This window comes from Molothrus ater, chromosome 1 (genome assembly GCF_012460135.2).
Source record: "Molothrus ater isolate BHLD 08-10-18 breed brown headed cowbird chromosome 1, BPBGC_Mater_1.1, whole genome shotgun sequence".
Taxonomy (NCBI): domain Eukaryota; kingdom Metazoa; phylum Chordata; class Aves; order Passeriformes; family Icteridae; genus Molothrus; species Molothrus ater.
In genome coordinates, this window is record NC_050478.2 from 26,510,789 (window position 1) to 26,534,063 (window position 23,275).

A 23,275-nucleotide genomic window follows, 5' to 3' on the forward strand; every position below is an offset into this window, starting at 1 on the left:
AGGGACAGGGCAGGCAGCAGGGACAGGGCAGGACACACGGCAGGCAGCAGGGACAGGGCAGGCAGCAGGGACAGGGCAGGACACACGGCAGGTAGCAGGGACAGGGCAGGCAGCAGGGACAGGGCAGGACACACGGCAGGCAGCAGGGACAGGGCAGGCAGCAGGGACAGGGCAGGACACACGGCGGGCAGCAGCGCGGGCAGGGTGGGCAGGGCGGGCAGCGCAAGGCAGATCGCGCCGCCCGGGGAGGGCTCTAATTCATCACCCCGTTCAGCGGAGAGGATGGGACGCCGCTAAACTCCCCTTCCTCCCTCCTCCCTTCCCCCCTCGCCAAGCAAGCCCCCCCCCCTCCTCCCCCCTCCGCTGCTCTTTCTCTTTCCCCAAGCAGTGAGCCTCGGACAGTGCTCGGCTCCAGCGCTTTATTTTAAGATGATCGGCCAAGGTCTTTGCAGATAGATTTTATCTGAAGTTAAATAGCAGGCGCTGGCCGCTCACTCGCCAATAAGTCATTTTTAATAGAGACAAATCGCTCTGGACGCCCCGGAGCGCCGGTGCCGCCGCTCCTGCCCGCGCCCCCCGCCGAAGGCGAGCGGGCAGCCCGGGCAGCTCCCTCCTCCCGTAAGTGTCCTGCTCGGCGGATCCAGAGCGCGGCCGTGTGCGGAGAAGGGGAGGCAAGGGGGGGAGAGCCTGCCAGCCGCCCCGCCGCCCTGACAGTGCCTGCGCTGGATGCACAGCGGCCGCGGGACACCTCGGCGCGGAGCGCGGCCAGGAGATGCGCAGGGGTGGTGGGCTGCGCCGCGGCACTCGGCCCCTCTAGGCTCGCCCATGGAGCGACCCGCGGAGCCCCGTCCGCCGTCGGATCCCCCACGCCGTACGTATCCCCAGCGCGGCCCCCCCGCGGCGGCGGGGCTGTCCGCGGGCCGCGGGGGCGGAGAAGGGCTGGGGCCGGGGATGGGGGTCCTCGCCCGTCGGGGCGCCCCGGGGCGCGGTCCCGGCCCGGGGCAGGGCACGGCGCGCCTTTAGGAGCGGCAGAGGGAGGTGGGCGCTTGCAGGGGTAAGCAGATCCTGCTCGGGCGTCCCGAAGGCGAAGCTCTCTGCCTCGGCTTTAAGCGCCCGCAAGCATCCGGAGCCACGACCCCAGCGTCCGCTGTCGCCTTCTCCCCGCTCCGTTCCCTAGCTCGCTGCCGGGGCTCCGCAGCCAACCGGCGGGCGGCTGCCGCCCGGTCCCCGCCGGGGGCACACAGACAGGCAGGGCCGGCAGTGGCACCCCCGGGCTGTCCCAGCCTACACCACGGGGCTCTCCCGCCCAGTGAAAGGACTGAGCGCCGGGGAGCGCTACCTGTAGGCGGTCTGCCGCCACCTCGGACCGTGCGATCACTTTGCTCTGACGATGGATTAACTCGATTTTAATCGTTTTTTGTTTCGCCCACCCCCATTCACACACCCCATCTCCTCCTTCTCTCCCGCCGCCGCCCCCCCGCGCCACCCCTTTCCCTATACACCTCTCTTCCCCCCTTGTGCTGAGCCTAACCTTGTCTTGTGGTCATGGGATCTATAATTTCGTTTTTGTCTAGGCTGGTGAGAGCTCTGCTTGTTCTGTAAAGTGGATGTCAGGTGGATCTATGTTCTGGAAGGAACAAAGAGGCAGCGAAAGCAGCGCGGGGGAAGTTTGAGCGGCGAGGATGCAGGCTGTGTACTGGTACGCGGTCCTTCTGCTGCAGCCCACTCTCTACCTGGTGAGTGTCCCCGGCCCCTGTCACGGGCCGGCCATGGGGAAGCTCGTCGGGGAGGAGGGCGCCAGCCTGGCGGAGAACGAGCAAACTCACGGCAACTACTTGCACGCCGCAGCCAGCCCTGCCCCGTCCTCCCGGGGCCGGGGCGGTGCGGGTCCCGGCCGGGAAATCTCGGCGGGGTGCGAGGAGTGGGGGCGCAGACCTGTAACTCCTCCGCGGGGAAGGGGCGCTCCGCCGGGCCAGAGCAGGGTCGGGGTCTCCTGGGCCGCGTCCCCCGGTGCTGCCTCCCGGACCGGTCCCTGGGTGTCTGCGCGGGCACCAGAGCACCGCCGCGGGGGCGCCCGGCCCGGCTGTGGGATGGAGGCAACTTCGTGCCCTCCGCTCCCTCCTGAGGGTGGGAGCCCCTCCGGAAGGGAACCCCGCGGTGTGCCACTACGGGCGGTGCGGCACAGGCGGGCGGGCACTCGGCGGCGAGCACAGCTAGTATTTTCCGCGACAAGTGTCATTGACTTTCGTAGCAAATCTCCTTTAAGATTACCGCGGGAACACGAGTAAACATCGGCGTTATCTCCTTTCACACACACACATACACTTTATTCCCGCTACGATTGCAAGGAACAAAACCCAGGCAGACTGCCCTTTTGCAGTCCGCATCCTCTCTCGCTTGTGATGCGTTAAGCAGGCAAACGCTTGGCGGCAGCTCATCCCCATGGCTACGGGGGAGGGAAAAGACCTTTTTCCAGGAGCGCTGCCGAGAGAAGCACACCGGCGCCCGTGCTGGGGGTGGTGACGGCGACGGCCCGGCTCGGCTCTCGGGCTCGGACTCCGGCTCCCGGGCTCCGGCTCCGGCTCCGGCTCTCGGGCTCGAGCTCGGGCTCCGGCTGCGGCTGCGGCTGCGGCTGCGGCTCCGGCCCCGGCTCCGGTTCTCGGGCTGCGGGCGCTGCCCGCGCCGCCGCTCCCTGCGCTGTGGCGGTGGCGCCGCCCGGGGGCGCTGCGGGGCAGCGCGCGCGCCCCGCGCGGGGCAGCCAATGGGGCGCGGGCGGGGCGGGGGGGGGGGGGGGGCAGGCGGGGCCGCGCGCGCTCCAACCGCGCCCGCGCAGCGCCCGCCGCGCCCGGCCCGGCCCGGCCCAATCCCGGCCCAATCCCGGCCCAGTCCCGGCCCGGTCCGGCACCTCCCGGCCCTTCCGTGCCCGCTCGACGTGGCTCCCTCATCGGGGGTCCTGCCCTCGCCGGGCGGTGCCACGTCTGCCGCGGGCGTCTCTCCTCCCTGCGAATTTTATAGCTGGGGTGGGGGTGGAGGGGGGAAATGGGGAGAAAAGCGCGTGGCAAATAATCCATCAAAAAGCCGGAGCGAGATCGATACGTCGTGTTAAATTTTAAATGTGTTTGCTGGCAGTTAAACTGCTCTCGACTCATTACAACAACAGTGCTGGATTTATTCTAATGCGCTGCAGTCTGAACAACAAGCGCATTAATTCTCCTTTAATTGTAAACTGGGAGCATTTGAAAACCATTCAGTGTGCAAATTATGCTGATTCAATTACCGTTTAGTTACAGACTTCATTACCTGAATACTTTTTTTTTCCTGAGGACTTGGCATTGCAGAGTGAAGGAGACGATTTTCAAGTTTCCCTCGAAACAATGCGAAATATGACACAGAAAAAAAAAATCGGGAATAAAAGGCGAGCTAGGGGGAGGGAATGCGCCCTTCAGCTGGTCTGTGTCTTCTGCCAAAACGCTCGGGGAGGATCCAAAGGATTTCCCTAGCACGATTCTTCTTTCTAACTCGGTTCTTCCACGTTTATGCCAATGTCCCCCTATTCTCTGTATTTCAGGAGTGACTCTGAAAGTTTGTATTAGGCCATCACATGGTAACAAACTGTTTATTAGCACCGAAGCATGAAGTTTTGATTAAAGCTTTAATGCGGCGCCACAAAGCAGCAAGGTGCAGCACTTTGTTGTGCCTATCCATATGTGCACGTCGCTCCGCGTGGACAAAAGCAGTTTCAATTAGGAATTAAATTTTCAATGCTCAAACTGTTAGGAAGGGTAAATGAAATGGCAGCACAAACAGCTTCCTATCGAGTTTGTTAAAAAAACCTTTTTGAGAGGGGTTAATAATATAGGTGAGAGGGAAAATAGCCTGTTTCCCCTTCGCCTGAATTAGGAGGTGTTCATGGAGAGTGAACAGCTGCAGTGAGGCTGGGCTGCCTTGAAGTCACTCATTTACGGACACTGCCTTGTAATTTCTCTTCACTCAGCAAACTGCTAAACCGCTGCTCTTTTTCTTTTTCTTTTTTTTTTTAATTAATTTTTCCCCCTCCCCCGTTAAACCTCTTTGTGAGAAATATTAAGGAAAAAAACCAAAAAACAAAGAGTGCTTCTGCTTTTCTTCCCCTTTTAATAGGGCCATATGCTATTCAGCCTTATTGCCTGAAATTTATAGAGATCGTGGCCGATCTGAATGAGTAGGAATTTTGCTGGGGTGGAGATGGTTCACCTTATTATGTTTGTTGAAAAGAACATTAGTTGTGCATTTCAAGGTGCATTTTCTCCTTGTTTTGAGCTGTGCAGTGTATTGAAAATGTTATATTTGATTTGCAATGGTAGTGCATTTCCTTTGGCCTAAATGGGTAACTTAGTACTTATTTGTCAGAATTAGGAGTTAACCTTTAAAGTCATGCAGTTGTTTTCTTTCTCTACTTTTAGAAAGCTGCAGAAATTATTCAAACACCTACACTAGGTCTCATTTACCACGACACTCCACATCACTGCTGTTCTTTCAAAAGCATCTTAGTCTGATTCTAATGGATGATGTTTCCTTAACTAACAGTGCTGAGCTCAAAATCGTCCGTGAGGAAGAACGTAAAGAATAAAGAAAAAAACCAAAATAACATCTGGAGATTGCAGACTCTCTTAGAATTGAGTTCTGTTTATAAGGACGCTGGGATTTTACAACCTTCTCGTTGTACCTCCTGCCTAGCTGCCTGTGAACTTCCAGTCCGACACCATAGGACAATAAAAGGCCAGGCTGTTTCTTTTCATTTCTTCCTTTTTTTTTCTCCGCCTGTGTGGAAGCAGCAAGCTGTAGAAGTGGCCACAGAACGCGCGGGCTGTTAGGAAGGGCGGCAAGGATCCTGAGTATTATTTCTCAGAGGGACAGGTCAAGCAGGCCCTGGAAGGAGGAGGCAGATCGTGTTCGTGCCGGCAGCTGCGGAGCCGCTCCGTGCGGCGGGGCCCGGCGGGCTGTGCCCGAGAGCTCCCGGCGGCGAAGGGCGCTCGCCCCGTCCCGTCCCGTCCCGTCCCTCCCGTCCCGTCCCGTCCCGTCCCGTCCCGTCCCGTCCCGTCCCTCCCGTCCCGTCCCGTCCCGTCCCGTCCCGTCCCGTCCCGTCCCGGCGCTCCCGGGCCCCGCGCAGCCCCGGGCGGCGAAGGGCTGGCTCACGGCGGGATTTCACCCCCGCCACGGTCACAGGCTCGACTCCCGCCCGCCCTGGGGAGACCGTGCCGCACCGCACAAGCACGGAGTGGGTACTTTTGTGCACCTCTCTTGCCGGGATCACCCCGGCTCGAAGAGACTTCGGCTCATTTCTTAGGTGCTCCTACACCGGAGCAGCGGGTACGGAATTAAATCAGTCGGAATTTTGTGTGGCATGCTGCTAGGGTAAGGATCCCTCCCCCCCTTCATCCCCCGCCCGGCTTGTCGTCTTCTCCCAGCAAAGTGTTTATTCACCGGTGGCTTTAATTAGGATACGCACCGGAGCCGGGTAGCAGAGTGCTGAACTCTGTGCAGAACTTAAGCAGCGCCAGAGCAAGAGGAGGGGTGGTTCTGCACCCCGCGGCGAAGGCTGTTCCGCGGGGGGAGCTTTCCTGCGCGGCGCTTTGCCAGAGGAGCAGAACTGCGGGGCTCACGGGGCACCTTGTTAAACACGGCGATGGCTTTGGCAGAGCGGCTTTGGAAACAGCCTGCTAACCTCCCCCCCGTGCCGGGCTGGGATTTTAAGGTCTGTTTCACACCGTCACTGTAGCTTGGAGGCCTTCTAACAGCCGAGAGGAGCTTCCCTGCAAAATTGTTGTGAATAACAGGGGTTTAAAATTGTCCTCAGTGATGGCACACTTTGTGCAGTATTTGCTGAGGGGGTAAACAGGGGGTTAGCGGCTCCGGAGTTTGTGTACATTTAATTTCACTGTGCGTCGCACTGTTTGCGGTCATTTCACCCCGGTTAATGAAAGCTGTGGTGAACGTGAGGAAATATCACGTGCCGGCGAAGATAAGTTGTTTTTTTTTCTTCCTTCTTTTTAAAGATTGTTGCTGATTGTGTCCTACTTTGTCACGGAAGAAAAAAAAAAAGCCCAACAAACAAACCCACACCTCTATAGGCAGAAAACAAAAGAGACAGGAGGCATTGTCCTATCGTAATCACCACCCACAGTATTTTCTCAGAGGCATTTGGTGGTGAATGCATTCGGGTATTGCTTTTTTTCCCCCAAATAAGCGATTTCTTTCAATTTTCAAATTGACGTCGAAGGCAGGGAGGGCGGGGGAGAGTGCTTGGAGAGCAGGGACAGTAGTGGCTTTTTGTGCGGGGGAGTTTACGTAGCCTTGAGAAGCTCCTGCTCCCTCTTTCTAGACGAGTTTAAGAGACGCTGTAGCGGTGGTGTAAGGGGAAAAAAAATACCCTTTCGGAAGGTAAGACACGGGAATAACAACGGGACCCCGACCTCGTGTAGGTGAAACAAGCTTACCTGCGCTCTTGATTTTTTTTTTTTTTTCAAGCTGAGGATAGTATATTTTCCAGGCATCCTTGCTTCCTAACCACCAGAGACCTGTGCTAGTTTTAGAAGGGGTTTCCTTGCACTGAACTTTCTTTTTCCTGATGCTTAGTACACACTATTTTAATTCAGTATATAGTTGGAGAAAGCAATCTGGGATAGATTTCACCTTCTGGGGAGGTACCTGAATGTAATCCAAATTCCTGCCTCTCTTCGACTAGCCAAATCTTCCAAGTCGGTACGGTACCTAGAGGTATCCATTTTAACCTCTTTAATATTTCCCTGCATCTCTAAACCTCCATTTTAATTAACAAAAAACCCGTTTCCTAATCGTCTTGGAAAGTGCGGTGAAGCAGGTTAAGAAACCAATTGCTTGGAATAGCCAGCACTTGGAGAAAATGAATGTGTGAGCCATCCTAGCCTCCCTAGGATTGGCTCTTGTTCTCCCGACTGGATTTGGGTGAAGTTTTAATGTGATTTGGCAGATAGTTTAACACCCAGCTCGCTCTTCTTGTAAGTCAGCATTAAACAACCTCCTGGGTGCTTTGTAAATACAGCTTTAGCATTTTTTTCATGCAGCAGATTGACATGTTGACGATTCTGCTTTAAGGAATGTGACAATAAAGTGGAAAACCAAAGGCTGGCAAGCACTTCATCAAGGATAAAAAGGTTCTGCTGTAAGGATGTCACTCAATTTATTGTGAAAGTCGAATGAATTACGTTTAATGAAAGTGCTCCCCAGATGAATATTACCAGCAATTTCCTGAGTTGGCTCTGTCAGATTGATATGAGGAAATGCCAACCCATATCAAAAAAGATCTCCAATCTCAATTACTATGCAAGCTTTCGAAGAGCTCCTTTTTATTGATATGATATATATTGGCGGGTTCTCAATGCTGTGCAAACTACTCTCTGTTTAACAGGACAGCACATTTCCCAGTTTATTGTTTAACACTACGTTTTTCTGGCTGTTGTATAAACTTCTGTGAGTGCCCTTTTTCAGAGGGGAAACTGCCTCTCATCCTCTTTCCCTTTCTGTGACCCAGAGAGATCAAAGTTGTGTGGCTGGCAGACAGCGGGGGCGACGCTCATTGCAGGAAGTTTGTTCAGCCTGGATGGACAAAGCCGAAGGTCAAGACAAATAGCTCGGCTGAGACAATGGCATTGGATCCCCTAATTTTCAGTGCATTTCTAGGCAACAATCCAAATCATGGTAATATTTGTTGCGACTAGCAATCCCAGTATTCCCACCCTTTCTTCCTCATTCCTCTAGGGCTTCTAGGGGCGAATTAGGAATTCAGTGAGCCCTCGAAGGGAGAGAAAATCTCTCTTGTCACCTCATCTACATAAGAATTGACTTTTCGAGAGGCTTTTCTGTTCTAGTTTAACTACTGTGACGCTGGTCGTTACTCAAGAGTACAGCTTCTTTTCCCATAATCCGTCTTGCTGGGCTTGATTGTGATTGATTCAGTCAGATTTCTTCTATCGCTTTGCCATACTCTTTCAATTTTTTTGTATCAAAGCAGAGAGACGGTATTGAAGGACAATAGGGAGGCTCTCAAAACTCTACAGTAGGACGGGGACATTGTTACTTTCACATGTGGGGCTGCACTCCTTGCATGAAGCATTAACGAGGAAGCAGAAAGAGCTTGTCCTTAGCACATATCGGGTTAGACTGGCTTCCTATTTCCCTTTCGTTGCTGGATCCGTATCTGAAACTTTCTTCAGAGTACAATTAGTCTACGTGCTATTTATTTGTTTATTTTTAAAAGCGTGTTTTTCCCCCTCTGTGGGAGATGCTGAGTGTTTCGAGCCGTGGACGGCGAGGTCAGGCGCTGTGGGGAGAGCGGGCAGGCTCTGGCAATGGGGCCGAGAGAGGGCTGGACCTGAGTGTCCCCTTCGCTGCCGGGCCGGGGCCGGCGCTGCCCCCTCGGCCGGGCCGGCAGCGCCGTGCGGCAGCACCCTGGAGAGAGCCCGGGATGGGGGAGCGCCCTGGAGAGAGCCCGGGATGGGGGAGAGCCCTGGAGAGAGCCCGGGATGGGGCAGCACCCTGGAGAGAGCCCGGGATGGGGGAGAGCCCTGGAGCGAGCCCGGGATAGGGCAGCGCCCTGGAGAGAGCCCGGGATGGGGCAGCACCCTGGAGCGAGCCCGGGATGGGGGAGCGCCCTGGAGAGAGCCCGGGATGGGGGAGAGCCCTGGAGAGAGCCCGGGATGGGGCAGCACCCTGGAGAGAGCCCGGGATGGGGGAGAGCCCTGGAGAGAGCCCGGGATGGGGGAGAGCCCTGGAGCGAGCCCGGGATGGGGGAGAGCCCTGGAGAGAGCCCGGGATGGGGCAGCACCCTGGAGAGAGCCCGGGATGGGGGAGCGCCCTGGAGAGAGCCCGGGATGGGGCAGCACCCTGGAGCGAGCCCGGGATGGGGGAGCGCCCTGGAGAGAGCCCGGGATGGGGGAGAGACCTGGAGAGAGCCCGGGATGGGGCAGGACCCTGGAGAGAGCCCGGGATGGGGGAGCGCCCTGGAGCGAGCCCGGCCGGGGCAGCACCACGGACAGCGCCTGAGCCGGCAGCACCACGGACAGCGCCCGGCCCGGCCCCGGCCCCGGCCCGCACAGCCGCTACCCGCTCTCAAGGTGCCCCGTCCCGGGTTACTCAATATTTTGGGCTGCTGCTGCTTAGACCTCATCCTCAACACGCTCTGGAGTTGGGGCTTGGCGCTCTGTGCCAGTTTTCCTGAAGGAAGGAGGGGACGGGTGGACCAGCAGATCGATGTATTTGTTTACTGTTGCTGCTGACTGTCTTTCACTCAGTGGTGAAATGGTAGCTTTATTTTCTGAGGAAAAGCTGGTCAGAGGGACAATACATGAGTATACGGTGGAGCAGGGGTGGTAGAATGAATCTGAGGATAGGAAAGCTGTTCTGAGATGCTCAGGTTTGTCTCATTCTATCCCAGGACCATGGCATCCTCTCCTTTTGGAGAGACACCAGAGATATCCAAAAGCACTGGAGTAAAAAATGAGATCTGAGACATGGCTGACACTGAGACATGAGAATAGGGAGTTATTAATTAACAATGACTTTTTTAATCCTATGGGTCGGGGCAGGAGTGTCTCTCAGACACAGCTGATGTCATTTTTGGAGGTAGTGGCACTCTGAGGCACCTGTGAGGGGCAGCCAGATCTTGCTGCCTTCAACTGATTGCCTGTGTCCTGGCAGAGAGTGCTCAGGGTATCACCCAGCCCTCCACTTGCTTTCACGAGGAGATAATCACAGGCAACTGCCTCCACCCCTGTAAATCCCACTTACTATCAACAGAGCTATCCTCTAGAGCTCTACTGCCTGAAAAGCACTTGTCAATGAAACAGTGACTTTTGGCAAGGCAGGTGTAAGTGAATGACTGATGAAGAGTCCTTCAATAAAGGAATGTGATGGGAATTGACTGGGCTGAGAGGTAAAATAACCCACAATCTCCACCAGCCTTCCAGACAAAACCATAAGCCATTTATTCCTGATCCATATTCTCCCATGAATACCAGTTGTGATTGTGATGCTTTTGCTGGATGTGAACATTCTCCAGTCCCTTTTGATTACACCATATCCCTGTGCGTGGTGTCTCACAACTGCATTGTCTGCTGCAGAGATACTGCTTTTATCTTCCAAATGCCACCCTCATTAATGTCAATGTCTCACCGTCCAGCTGGTGACAAACGTCTCAGGGACGTTCATCTGCCTTGCACACTGCATCATCTCTCCCGCTGCCTTGTCTTTTCCTCTCTGAGGAGAGATTTAGTAGTATTTTCTTCCTTACCCCCTGTATCTGCTCAAAGAATTTTTGTCCAGTAGTTGGTCTCGGTCCTGTCCGTTCACAAGTTAGTTTTGCCAGTGTCCTCTGGGTTATCACCTCTCCTGTTAATCTGTTTGATCACTTTGATGACAGATTGACCAGTGCATGCAAAGATGATCTGCTCTTTCCAGATCTGCAGGCTGTTGAAGGGAGACAAACTAGGCCTACCAAATGATTATGACATTAGTGCCCTCTTTTCCTCAAATTTCATATTCTAACCCAGACTTAACACAAAAAAACAAAAGAACAAAGAGCCTGGTTGTTTCTTTGTGTGGGTAACCTGGTTATTGTGTGCACAAGAGCACTTGTGAATGCTCTTATTTTGCTGGGCTTTTGAAAATTTGGTGATAGCTGTGCAGCAGACTTGTTTTAGAAGCAGAGCTGACAGACAAAATAATAGTAGGAAAGTTATCTAATAACCTTGGTTCTTGGAAAGGCATGTAATTATAATAGATACAATATATATATATATAAATATATTAATTATTAATATTACAGTAATATATGAGACATTAGAACTATATTTATTTATTTAGAAAGAAAAGTAGAGAGTCACTTCATTCTAATCAGTACACTATCCTCAGCTGAAAATTAAAAGGTACTTCTTACCTTCCTAGTTGGAACATGCTTTGAAATAACAGGAGTGGGATTACCAATGATTAGTGACCAGTGTTTTATGATCCTCTTTCCCCTTCCCCTGCCCTATGTCAGCCTTGCATTATGTGTGAGTTAACTTTCAGCTGGCATGATATTTCCTGCACTCGTTTTAGAGGTGCACGTGAGCTACCGGGTAAAAGTAAAAATAGAAAACGAGAAACATTCTGGCCATGTATCGAGAACACTGTGGATAAACAAAGACTCCCCTGCTGCAGATCCTATGCCCTGATCCTGCAGTGTAATACAAGAGAGGATTCCATGTAAATCAATGGTTTGTTTACTTGTGTGAGGAGGACAGATTCTGTTTATGTTGAAGATTAAGGAGACCATTTCTGTTTCTGGGAATTGCTTGTCACTATTCAGATACCACTTCAAATTGACAGTGTAATTGGCAGCTCTTAAAAGATTTTAGCTAATGGAATTTCTGTTATGGGTAGTTCAGACCACCTGTACCATAATATTTATCTGCACAGTCATTTTTATCAGCTATTCTTGATTGAACTTTAGAAAAATAGTCCTTCTGCTAGGCTATTTTGTCAAGAAATGTTGTCATAGGCCTTCAGGTATATAAAACTGCTCATATAAAATTAATGGACTGCTTTTTATATTTACATTCTCATGCATAGCATTTGAGGTCTTGCAAAAGAAGAGATAGACTTAAAATAGGAATAATGTTAAAACTGTGTCGTCATGCTTATTGCACTGTCAATAACAGTATTGTAAAATATTCGTGTGTTTAAAATCAGAATGTTAGTTTGCAATTTGACTCTAATTTAGACTAATTTCTGCTGTCACTTACTGCAACTACTCTGTATTTACATAGAGATTTTTCTTAATGTTTATGTGGGGAATGCTTTGCACCTTGAGAAGATTTTGTAAGAAATACTGATAGGTTAAACATAGCAATAATACTGTAGCTCTGTGGAGGACAATTGCTGAGTGAACAGATCTTTAAGGATGGGGAAGATAAGAAAGACTACAGAAATGTGACATAAAAGATGTGCATAATAAATAGTTCATGAAAACCTTCACCATTTAAAAAGATGGACTCCATCCTGCTGCCTTCATCTGCAATGGATAATACTTGATAATGTCCACATTTTATATTCCTGCTTTTCTCTTCTCCCTGCTTCCACAAACCATCACATTTGCTTAGCTGACTTGCTTGTAGCAGGTGGCAGTGTAGTACGTGTTGCAAGCAGAGGGAAGTGCATTGATACTTTTAGTGGAAATGCATCTGGGAGTGGTCACTCAGAGTGGGTAGAAAATAATATTATCTGGTCCTTGACAAGACTGTGGTATGTGTGAATCATTATCTATCTCTTTAGCTTCTGTCTGTGCTGACTCAGTGGGACCTCTTGCTGTGTGCCTTCTTCCTCTGTGAGCAGCTCTGATCTCTGTGCTAGCACAAGTCATTGCTGCAAGGTACCATCCCACAGGATTACAAATGTATTGGAATATAGATTGTATTTATCTCTTAAATGTGCTGAATATTTGCTAGCTAGAGCAGACTGTGAGTCTTGGAAAAGTTATTGTATGGATTAGCAGATTGTAATTATATGGTTCAGTCTTCCAGTGTAACACAACTCAAATGAATATGGAAATGTATGACTAAGTACATTAGAGGAGGTGCTGTTTTTGTTCTCCACAATTTATAGGATATTCTGAAATTGCAGTATTGTAGCAGACACTTCAGAGTGAAGGCCAATAACTTGCAACTACTTTTTAGAAGCAAAACACAATCTCAACTGAAGTCAGAACACTTGTCACATATGCTTCAGTGCTTTACTGAGCTAGGAGAAGGTGAATGCAGTATGGTTTTTGCATTTCTTTTTTTGGGATATAGAACTTCTTCCATGGAGGAAATGATAACACATCCATGTCTTCAAAAATATTATAGAGTAATGTTTTTGCCAAGAATCTGCTGAATTTACCTCTAGACTACTTAGGATCTATTACAATATTTTTCTATAACCAAGTAGTACACTTGATACTATTCCTTATCCTAAAAATATTGTCTTTATTATTATTGGATAATAATTAATGAGAAAAATTCCTATAATTATGAGATAATAATTATTTTTGGATTATTTTAATTTTTTGAGTCATGATTTGTGACTCATTCTGACTACTGCTCCAGCTTCTGAAGAAATAGTCTACAAAAATACCGTTATCTATGAAATTAAATTAAAGTTAGGATTTTCAAATAGATAATTCACGTGTCTTTTTTTTCTTCCTGTAAATATGTTTTTGAGGCATCCAGACAGCACCCTTACTGCTGTCTAGAGCTACAAAGAGATGCAAATGGTGACATGTCTCAGAAAGCCATGTGTGGCTATTTTGCAGAAGTATATTTGAGGTCTAAAGTTGAAGTCTAACTGCACTATTGATGTACACGTTTTGCAGACTACTGCAGATTCTTTTTTTTTTTTCTTTCAGAAGAAAAATGCACTGGAATAATGACCATGTAAAGCAAAAAATGTAGCTTTATTTATTCTTCCACAAGAAACTTGCATGTTGATTCAAAGCCACTCAGCTCAGAAGAACTTTGCCATTGATTTCTTCGACTGTAAACTGGGGTCTTTAGCTTGATAAATACTTCCATTTTTATAAGGTGGCTGGGATATTTCATTACATTTTAGCTTGATTTTCTTTGTGAGAACTGGCTATTGATAGCTTACACAGGAAAGAAGTAGTGAGCATTTCTGATGACTGTGAAAGAATATGTATGTATGGGTATGTGGTATTCATAGCCTCTGGTCTGAGCAACTTAGTCGTCTGTGAAGTCAAAAAGAGCTGAGCAGTTCTATATATTTTTATTTCTAGTATTGTTTCTGTCATTGTTTTATTCTTTAGTATATTTACCCAGAAGAATGTCATCCTGTCTTTGGCCTGCCATGAGACCCTTTCCATAGGTCCCAGTCCTTCTGTCCTCTGGCAGAATGGCTCCATGGCTGTAGTATCCTTCACCTAGAGTGATGACTGCATGGTTTGTCCCTAAACTCTGATGTTTTACTTTATCCAAGAAGCACAGTGTTAGTCATCTGTGTCTGGCACAAGAACAAACCTGTGCTGCCAGCAGTTACAGGTGGATGGTTTGCTTTAGCTCAACAGGTGGAGCTGTGACTTCGTTAGCCTCTTGATTCAGGCTAAAATTCATCTCCCTGGGCAGGTCCCTGACTCAATTTTGCTCAGGTGTTTTACACTCTCTAAATTTGTACCTACATTTCCATTGCCGATGGAAAGTTTTTAACCTCTTGACCTATAAAACATTTCAGGTAATGAGAGGCATATATGCTTATGTATTCATCAAGAACAGTTACTTTGTGGGAATATGGTGGTTGTAGGGAGATTCTGTGGGAGATTTTTTTCACCTCAGCTTTGTGTAATAACAGAGAAATTAGATGGAGTCGAAGATGATATTTCATTTAGTCCTCTTTGAGCAAGGTCCACCTTGCATGATTGATTTTTTGTGACCTGTCTTTCTGTTAGGTTCTCAAAGACTGTAGAGATGTTTGGAACAATTCTGTCTTCAGTGTGTTTAGAGGAAATGAGTTCCAGTGGAGCTATACTAATGACATTTATAAAAACAGCAAACTCATTGCTCATACATGCTAAAATTCTCATTTCATAGAATGCTTACCACTCCTATGGGCCCTTTTTGGCCTTGATTTAGCTGGAGCTGATGAATTGGTGATTGGAATGAATGAAGGATCATTCTGTGTTGGGAAAATATATCATAGGACAACAAGGTAGTGGTTTGAAATAAGTTGGGATAATAGTGTGAGGATCCATCTATAAATGTTCTTGCTTCTCCAAAGATTTCAATTTTCTGTATTCTTATGTTTTTTTATTCATTTTTCAACATACTCCCATTTAAACTTGTTTTGTCTGATGAATGTTTAGAGAAAGATTGTTTTCCTATGGATTTGTGCATCCCTTGGTAAATCAGTGCTTCAAATATGATACTAGATGTTCACTATTCATGTCAGAAGTGTTCCTAATACTGCACTTACAGTGGCAAAGTCAGTTAGGTGAACAAAGACAATACTAACTGAAGATTCCAAGTCACAGCATCTCCAGCAAAGAAATAATCATTGTGATTAGATGAAGCAAAGAACTTCCAAACAAATATTTTAGCTTTCTAGACTAAAATATGCTGGAAACATTCACTGAATGTTTATGAATAAAATAAGCAGAAATCAAAATGGGAGAAGCTTTTTAATGAACAGAAGTATAGGGTAAATGAATCAAATAAATTGTTTGCTATTAATAATGTGACCAGCTACAGTAAGATTCCAATAAATATGCCCAGTGGGGATGGAAAATATACACAACTGAAATTGCATTGATGAATTTATCCTAGTTTCCAATGCCTTCTGAGTATCTATTTAGGAAACAAAAGCTGTCATAAAGATAGCCTGACAGAAAATGATCTCAACTATATATATTTTTTTAAATTGAGATACTTTTCTTTGACAGTGAAAGTAATTTCAAGTTACTTAAGGATGTAAATGTATCACTGCTTAGGCAGAAAGTTCTTAGCAGAAATATCAGCATAAAAGTGACCTCTACTTTTGCTAGAAGACTCATTGGGAACGGTAGGAAATGCATATTATTACCTCTCATGCCTGAAGAAACAGGAGGTTAGTCTTTAGTGGAATACTGTTGGTTCTAAAATATGAATGAGTCACTGTAGTTGCACAGAAGTAGGTACAGTAATCAAAAGGCAATCCCAGCACAAATTCCTTCTTAGAAATCAAAACAAAATCTCAAAAACCACAGAATCTGAATAAAGATTCATCTTGTCCTAATTGCTTAACTTTGATGTCTGTTTTTACAACAGTCTGTCCATCTCTGGATCTTGGGCCTCTATTTCATTCTTGACTACTTAAGAATTGTTTACATCTTGCATTGTTGGTGTCTGAGTCAATGTTACCCACAAAACTGAGACTCGGAGTTCAGTCACAGGCTTGGTTCAAGGTTGAACTCCTCACCTAGGTTTTGATTTTTTCTCATACAATTTTATTGCCATTGAACACAGAAAAAAAACCAAACCTCTCTCAAATGTCCAACAAAATGACTGTGCAGAAAGCTACTCTTACATGCAATAATTTTTATTTTTCATCTCTCATATCACAACTTCTAGCTTTAATTGTTTAACTACTTTATATTACTCCATAAGTAAGTCCCATCAACCATGCATTTAAGCTCTGTCTCATGACAGTCTGAATATATTCTTTGGATGTTTTTCAGTGTGCACATCTTCACTGAATAGTACCTTTTCCATGGTAGGTATAAGCCAAATCTTATGCAGCTATCAGCTGCATTCACACTTTCAAGCATCCTACTAGTCAGTTGTAAGAAACTAACAACATATAGCAAAGCTTTGTTCCCAAAAAAATGACTGCACCCCACATTCAACTATCACTTACAACAGAATTGGTATCAGCTGTGATAGACTTCTTAGTTATTTAACTTAAATGCCACCACTTCAGCCTAAAATACCATAACTTCTTTAGTATTGATTCTGTTGACTCACATTAGCCCATGAAAACAAAAACAAACAAAACAAACAAAAATCACCCAACCAACCAAAAAAAAAACCAAACCAAGAAAATTCCCAAAAAACTCCAAAATCAAAAAAGGGAATGCTGACCATCAAGAAGCAGCTCTAGCTAGGGGTGTAACACCCTAGACTTACAAAAGATTTGATAGGGTCACAGGACTTTTCCACTCTCATTTTCTCTGTCTCTTGTTCATATTTTTCTCATCAGCCCAGTGACTGAAGCTTCTGTTAGGGATTTAAGAGATTCAGTTTCTTTACTTCTTCAGAAAATGTGAATCCAAACCTTACAAAGAGAGGTAATTGCTTCAAGCTTCAACCACTGCCTAGTGGAATAGTCTTGGTGGAATTTTCTTGATTTTGCTTGTTCATTTTATTGTGCTTGGTTTAATACAGTCAGGGACTGCTTTAATCTGAAACAGGATCTCATTGTAGGTAGATTCTGAGACATTTGTGTAATTAAGTCTCTTTCTCTTGCTCTTTGGCCCTATGTATTTGAGTTCACTCCTAATGGAAGCACTTCAGATTTTGAGAGCCCTGTATCGGAAAAAAAAAGCTTTATTATTGTGTGTAAGAAATACTTGAACCAGAAAGTTGAAGATATGCTGCCTTGCCAATTCTATTCATTGGGCATACTAGCAACAGCAAAATAAGGTACCTAATTCTAGGAGCATTTGTGCTTCAGAAATGTCAGAAAGTGTTTGTGCTTCAGAAATGTCAGAAAGTGTTTAAGTTAATTCCTTTCTTTCTCTGATTGCCTAGTTTGGACAGTTTAGTAGCTTTTATGAATGCTGCTTTCAGGATACATTTCCCAACAGAAATATGTGGACAGCTAATTCCAGGTTATGAACTTTAACAGGTCTCTTGGATGAAGAGAGTGAGCCTTTCACTGTAGTAATTATAGGCACCTTCTGGATCAAGCCTGGAGGGTCTTCCAAGGTTGCTCACAGTAAGCATAGGCAGTCCTGAATTTTATCTGCTTGCTGAATCTCCATTATCTTCACAGCTTCATTCAAGTCCAGTTCTCATCTTACATTTTAAGAAACCCTGTCAGTCTGTCATAGCACAGTAACTAATTAGTAACTAATTTCTTCTAGAAAGCTGTTTATGTGCCCAAGATCCTGAAAGCTTTATTTTTTTTTTCCTGAAGAGCAATACCCATGGTTAGCTTTGGATGCATATGTTAGCTTGCAACAAGTTACCAATTTGCAGACCACTACCCTCACTCCCCATCCATTATTTTTAAGCTTATAATTTCCTTTGTTTGATGATTTGTATCTATCATCCATGCATAAAAACCTGTAATGAATTACTGGATTGCAAGCTCTTTTCATGTCTATCTGCTTTTTCATTCTCAGTGCACCTGCAGGAACTGTCAGGAAAGGATGGGAGAACTTGGCTCCAGTATCTTATTTTGTTGGTCTAGGATATATAGAGCAAGGATTGAAGGGGTGTTCTTGCTTGGTGCAACTAGCTCTATGGGCTGAAGAAAGCAAACTCTGTTTTCCAGAGCTGAAACATGTATAGGTCATTCTGAATGTTAAAACACCTAAAGAATATTAATGATTTTATCTGTAGAAACTGAGATGATTCTGGGGAGTAGTTAAGGCTTGATATTGAAAACACCCAACAAACTAGCCTGTCTTTGAATGGGCATTCTAGGAATCATAAAATTTATATGCCTGACAAAAAGGCCATGCCCTAACACATTTTAAAGGTTTTTCCTTCTCCAGAAATGCAGCATTAGGAATTCTCAAAGAAAAACTGGCTTTGGCTTTTTTTTCCCAAAGCCAAGGATATTTTCCTGTAGTCTTGTTCTCCAAACCATTTTGTGTTAATTTTTCCACAAAGACTACATAAATACTCAGGTAGACACCTTGCAGGGAAAAAATTTGTTCCAAGTAGTTGGAGTTCAGCAAACTTATAAGTAACTGAAAAAAGTGTCTTATTCCATGAAGTTTCAGGCAGCCTTAATCACAGCCATTGCTACCAGAACCATCTATAGTTTATAAACATATGTATCCTCCTAGGTGCTCTGTGTGACTGTACTTTGCAATATGGTGTTATTCTGTGAATAACTGTTGCCCTTTTTTAAATGTTGTACTTTGCTCCATGGTTAAACAGAATGGTTAGAAAAATGCAGTTATTGTTGATATTTAAAATTTCTTTATAACACTACCACTCTATGGTGCTTACAAACAAGAATTTTAGTAGTAACTTTTTCATCATGCGGTTCTTAGAAAATGAACAGGGAATACTGTAGTTTAATGGATAGATTTTTAAATATGCATTTAAAAAAATTGAAAGTGACAGGCACATTTGGTATACATACAAAAAATATGCTGTTCTATAAGTGCTTTAACACACAGATTGCATCCAATTATACACAGCTTTAATTATTTCCTAAAGACTCTGTTCTAAAAGTATAGACATTATAGTGCTGTTGGCCCTGGAGGATGTGATATATTTCATTTTGAATAAGGCTTTTTCAAGCTGCCATCTCTTTATGGGTAGATCTTTTTATCTGTACAGATGAAACTAGCTTGTTATAGTAGCTCAAACATAATTAATGATCTGTTTGTGCAGAACAGTTAAGGGACAAAGAAACAGTCTCTCATTATTTCTTATTTCTCCATCTTAAAATTAGGAGATTTTTTTGACTGGCAAACAAAAATAGATCACCAGTACTACAAGGTCTGGGTGAAACATACTGGTAGCAGGATTAAGAAAGTCTTGCTTCATTTCAGTCTATATGTGCCCTTGGGGGATCTCAGTTATGCCTTGTGACAAAAAATTTAATGTTTCATTTTGTAGTGGTACATCTTTCACCTTTATGTGGATTTAAAAATGTAAATAAAATTCCTTTCTGTCAATGGGCTATGTGAAGGTCACAGTCATATTCACCACAAGAATTCAAAATGCCATTTGACCCATCATTGGTTCAGTAGATAACAATGCATTCCATTCCCTTCCAGTGATCTAATTTGTAAGCACTTTGCAGCCCAACATTTTATGCCTAGCTGCTAAAAAGTAAGAAATAAACCTTTAAGGACTTCATTGCAGATTTATTTACAGAATGTCTGTGTATCAAATGAGAAGATTTTAGAGTGCCAGGACATCTTGTATTGCAGTCTTGTAACAAGACTGAATATTATAAAAGATAGTAGGAATGACTAGCAAAGGAGTTCAAGGGCTCTCTGATATATTTACTTTAAACTTTTATGTGCTTATCTCACACAATTCTCTCAGATCATCTTTGCAGCAGGCTTGGCATAGACTGCATTCTTCTAAAATTGAAAACAAGTAAAAGCTACTGTGCATGCTGTTTAGAGGTGGGGATGGATAAAACCACAGTTTTAATTAAATAGAATTTTTCTAATTTTGTCAATGGAAGGTCTAGGATAAGTGTGAAGTTTGTTTGCCACAGTGCAGACTGCCCAAGTGCCCACAGACTTCTCTCTGGATATCCGAACATTTCTTGGCCAGAGCTTCAGCTGGTATTAAGTCCGGATGGTTCCCCTGATCTGGCCATATGTGACCATGCATACCTTCTGTTGTTGCTTCCTGTCTTGGCTAGCAGACAGTTGTTCTGAAACTGTGTAAACTGTTAAGCTTTGAAACAGAAACAAACCCCTAAATGCTTAAAGCTGGCATGAGACTTTTCTACATGCAGCTTATTCTGCATTTCCTCAGGAGAAACATTAGTTTTTTTCCGCCAGAATGGGAACAATATATTTTTCTTTAATATTAATGTGTTGCATTGTTTAGAGCTTCATTAGAAATACCTGATATCAGCCATAGGTAGGATCAGGACACTAGATTAAGTGAACTGATTCGGCCATAACTTCGTTTCTGTATCCTGTGGAACACACTGAATACACTACCATGAGATTATCTCAACTGATTTGAAAGGAACTGGTAAAAACTAACAACTATTAGACTCTACAAACACTTTACACCAACAGAATTTGATGGAACACACTTCCCAGACTACCCCTAGATATCCATGGATCTCTAAAAAGATATGACTTGCAGTATTAAGCAAAGATATGTGGATTAAATTTTTACAAATATATTCTTAGTTTTCTGTGGCGTGATTTCATATAGGTTCTTTTGTTAGGAACAGAAGGAGTTGTCCCAATGGCTGGTACTGGAGAACTTAGTACCTTTCATGAAGTAGATATCTGTAAAGAGCTGTTGTAGAGAACACACTTGGGGCTCTTATAACTGCATAGCCAGATGCAGACAACTTAGGTGCTTGGCTAGGCTGTCCTTGAGCTACAGGAGCAGGAAGTATCCCTAGGCCTGAACATATGCAGCTCAGTTAGGAAATCAGTGGTTGAGCAAAGAAAGAACACCCTCCTCTTAGTTGAGCTGTTAGCATGGGTTGGTAGCTGTGCACAAACATAATTGTCTTCATCTTGGAAATTACTCACATGCTGGCAAAGAAAATCTCTGTGTTTTACCATACAGATACATTGTTGAATTCTATCCTGAGCCCCAGCATAAGTGAACAAGATGAATATTATGACTGAGGCGCAGGAGTAAAGATTTATCCTCCAGAAATTGCCTTGTTCTTCCTTCTGTTGCCTGCTTTACTTAACCTTTGCTTACAAAGGTATTTCTAGGCTAAATTTTTAGGCTAAAGCAATATGAGGTCAGTGTGTGTTTGTAATATTCACAGCAAAACTCAGCTTGAAGTGAAAGCAAGCCTGGGAGTCTAAAGGAAATGGTTCTTTAGTTTAGTAACCAAGAGAGAATATTTTTCAGAATGGATGTGTTTAAAAGAAGTCTCCTGTTAAGCTCAATGAGATCTAAGAATATGTGCTGACTATAACCAAGATTACTACATGTTTTGGAGAAGTAAAGCTTGAGGGTTTTATGTTGATTTATTTTTCCTTTTACCTTTTTATGCCATCTCTTTTGAGGAAAAGTACTAGCAGGAGAGAGCCCTAGGGGTTATAAAATGTACTCTCAATATATTATAAAAAGCAGCGAATGTGTGAAGAAAAGTATAATATTTGCCTATAGTATTTGCTAGGTGTAGTCTGATCTAAAGCCCATCAATGAAATAACTGGACATTTTTCTGCACTACATCTAGACGGGTTTAACAAAGTTTTCCACAAAAAAGATTTCAGAGCTTTTTACAATGTCCAAAACCCCCTACAAACAAAGACTTCAACTCCTCCCACCCCCCACCCCCCAAAAAAACCCAAAAACCAAACCAAGGAACCTCACAACTAAGCTAAATCAGAAGTGCAGAGGAGTGGAAGGTGTTACCTATCTCGGGCTAGTTTTAGATGCTCATCTCCAAACAGCTCCATCACTTGTCTGACTAACCACGAGGACACTGGTGGGGAAGTTGGAGGTGCAAAGCAGTTCCCTGCAAGTCACACTAAGCACACACTCTCCTGGCAGCAGTAATGCTGGATGCTCAGTGGGACATCACACTACAGCTACAGTGCCTCTGTTGGAGGCAATTGTCCTATTTGTCATGAACAAGGACACTCATATATAACCAGGAACAATTCACCAGTTCAGAACAATTAATGGTATGATAACTCAACACATTTAATCTTTAATTGAAGTTGCAGACCTTATGAAATAATAAAACTAGGAGGTAGAAATAGTATAAAATGTATTGATTTGTCAGTAATTGATTAAAAAAAAATCAAAAAACTATCCCATGAATCCTGCTCTCATTATGCTATCTCAGATTGATGTTTTGGGATATTATGTGCTTTTGCAACTAACTCATCTGTAATAAAAGGATGTGAGGAGAAAAATATGATTCAGAACAGGATTTAAAAGCATCAAACAAATCCAATACCTCAGAAATAGCTCATTGTCAATGAGAGAGGCCTTGCAGAAGAATGGTAAACAATCTCTTTTCTTGGTATTAGCAGAGCTGTGCAACAATCTTTAGAAGCCAAAATGTTTTGCTGTGTTTGACTTAAGGTAAATAGCTGGACTGAGCTCCTTGCAAGTTTTTACACATTACTTATGTGCTTTCTATATTATTTTGAAGATAATAGCAGATAAACCAAAGGATATTTGCACTTGTCCATTGTATTGTTGCAAATAAATCCAGACAGTTTTAGTGTTAGTAAATTTTTCACTACTGAAAAGGGAAATGAAAGGGGAATTACTTGATGTCACTTTTTTTCTGATATGGAAACTCTGTTAGTGCCGGTCAAGTGAAAGAACAAAACAGATTCTAAACTATGAATATGTAACACGAGTTGCAATGAGACTCTTCACATATATAAATATTTGCTTCCATCCTCTGCTAAATAGAGGCATATCACAGAATCACAGAATATGCTGAGTTGGAAGGGATCCACTAGGATCATTCAGTCCAACTCCTGCCCTGCACAGGACCATTCCCAAGAGTCACACCAAGTGTCCAAGAGCATGGTCTGGATGCTTCTTGAACTCTGTCAGGCTTCATGCTGTGACCACTTCCTTGGGGGTTTCAGTGCCCAACCATCCTCTGAGTGAAAACCCCTTTTGTAATATCCAATCTAAACCTCTCCTGGCACAACTTCAGGCCATTCCCTCACTGGTCACGTCACTGGCTGTCACAGAGAATTCAGTGCCTGCCCCTCCTCTTCCCGTCACAGGAAGTTGTAACTGCAATGAGGTATCCCCTCAGTCTCTTCTTCTCCAGGCTGAACAGACCAAATTACCTCAGCCACTCCTCAAGGAC

At 45.2% G+C, this 23,275-nt stretch overlaps 1 protein-coding gene across 2 annotated transcripts in view; it reads left to right on the top strand.

Moving 5' to 3' along the window:
* Positions 1-295: 295 nt before the first annotated feature.
* The window catches only part of NXPH1 (neurexophilin 1), a 138,180-nt gene continuing 115,200 nt past the window's right edge, over positions 296-23,275 (top strand). Inside the window, exons 1-2 of one of the 2 annotated variants that reach the window (XM_036406868.2) lie at positions 296-871; positions 1,575-1,736. In XM_036406868.2, the coding sequence (XP_036262761.1) occupies positions 1,683-1,736 (54 nt within the window). In that variant the 5' untranslated portion in view covers positions 296-871; positions 1,575-1,682. The remainder of the gene's footprint in view (positions 872-1,574; positions 1,737-23,275) is intronic. The other variant, XM_036406869.2, reaches the window with a different exon arrangement.